The following is a 488-nucleotide window of genomic DNA, read 5'->3' on the forward strand; positions in this document are numbered from 1 at the left end:
CTTCTTGCTTAACACTCTCTTCTTTGACTGATAAGTTCATCAATTCGTTTATCTTTTAGCTGCTTTTCCGACTACTAACTCCCATCGTCCTGCTTATTTTTCACTCACTTCTTGCACTGATAAGCCTAATAGTGCAATCCTTTCCTAACTCATTTTTAGCGTGGTAATTTTTTTTTATTTTGATAAATTCAAGGGCTCTGTTTGTTTCGTTTATGATTCCTCAAATTATACGAAATTTGGGAAAAGATTGCTTGGTCATTTAAAATGTTGACGAGCAAGACTACCATCTCCGCGATTAATCTCGTCCAATGTCCTGAACCGCCTGTATGCGGGATTGAGTCTGTGGCTTCCAGTATATCTAATCACCTGTTTGCAGAAGTTGTTGGTGTACCTTACAAGCATACGCAGAATATTTTTCAAGTAATGTACACCATGCGCGAAACTGATCCCGTCTTTTATTCCCAAGGACCGTCTTCTAGGACCTAGCG

The 488-nt window shown here is 39.3% G+C and overlaps 1 protein-coding gene across 1 annotated transcript; it reads left to right on the forward strand.

The window, feature by feature from the left end:
- Nucleotides 1-264: 264 nt before the first annotated feature.
- Nucleotides 265-420, forward strand: LOAG_15198 (hypothetical protein; the record flags this gene model as incomplete). The annotated part of the gene is made up of 1 exon (XM_003150690.1): nucleotides 265-420. A coding segment is annotated over one exon (156 nt), but the record flags the coding sequence as incomplete, so codon positions are not given.
- Between the last annotated feature and the right edge of the window lie 68 nt (nucleotides 421-488).

This window comes from Loa loa (assembly GCF_000183805.2).
Source record: "Loa loa unplaced genomic scaffold supercont3.1624, whole genome shotgun sequence".
Taxonomy (NCBI): Eukaryota; Metazoa; Nematoda; class Chromadorea; order Rhabditida; family Onchocercidae; genus Loa; species Loa loa.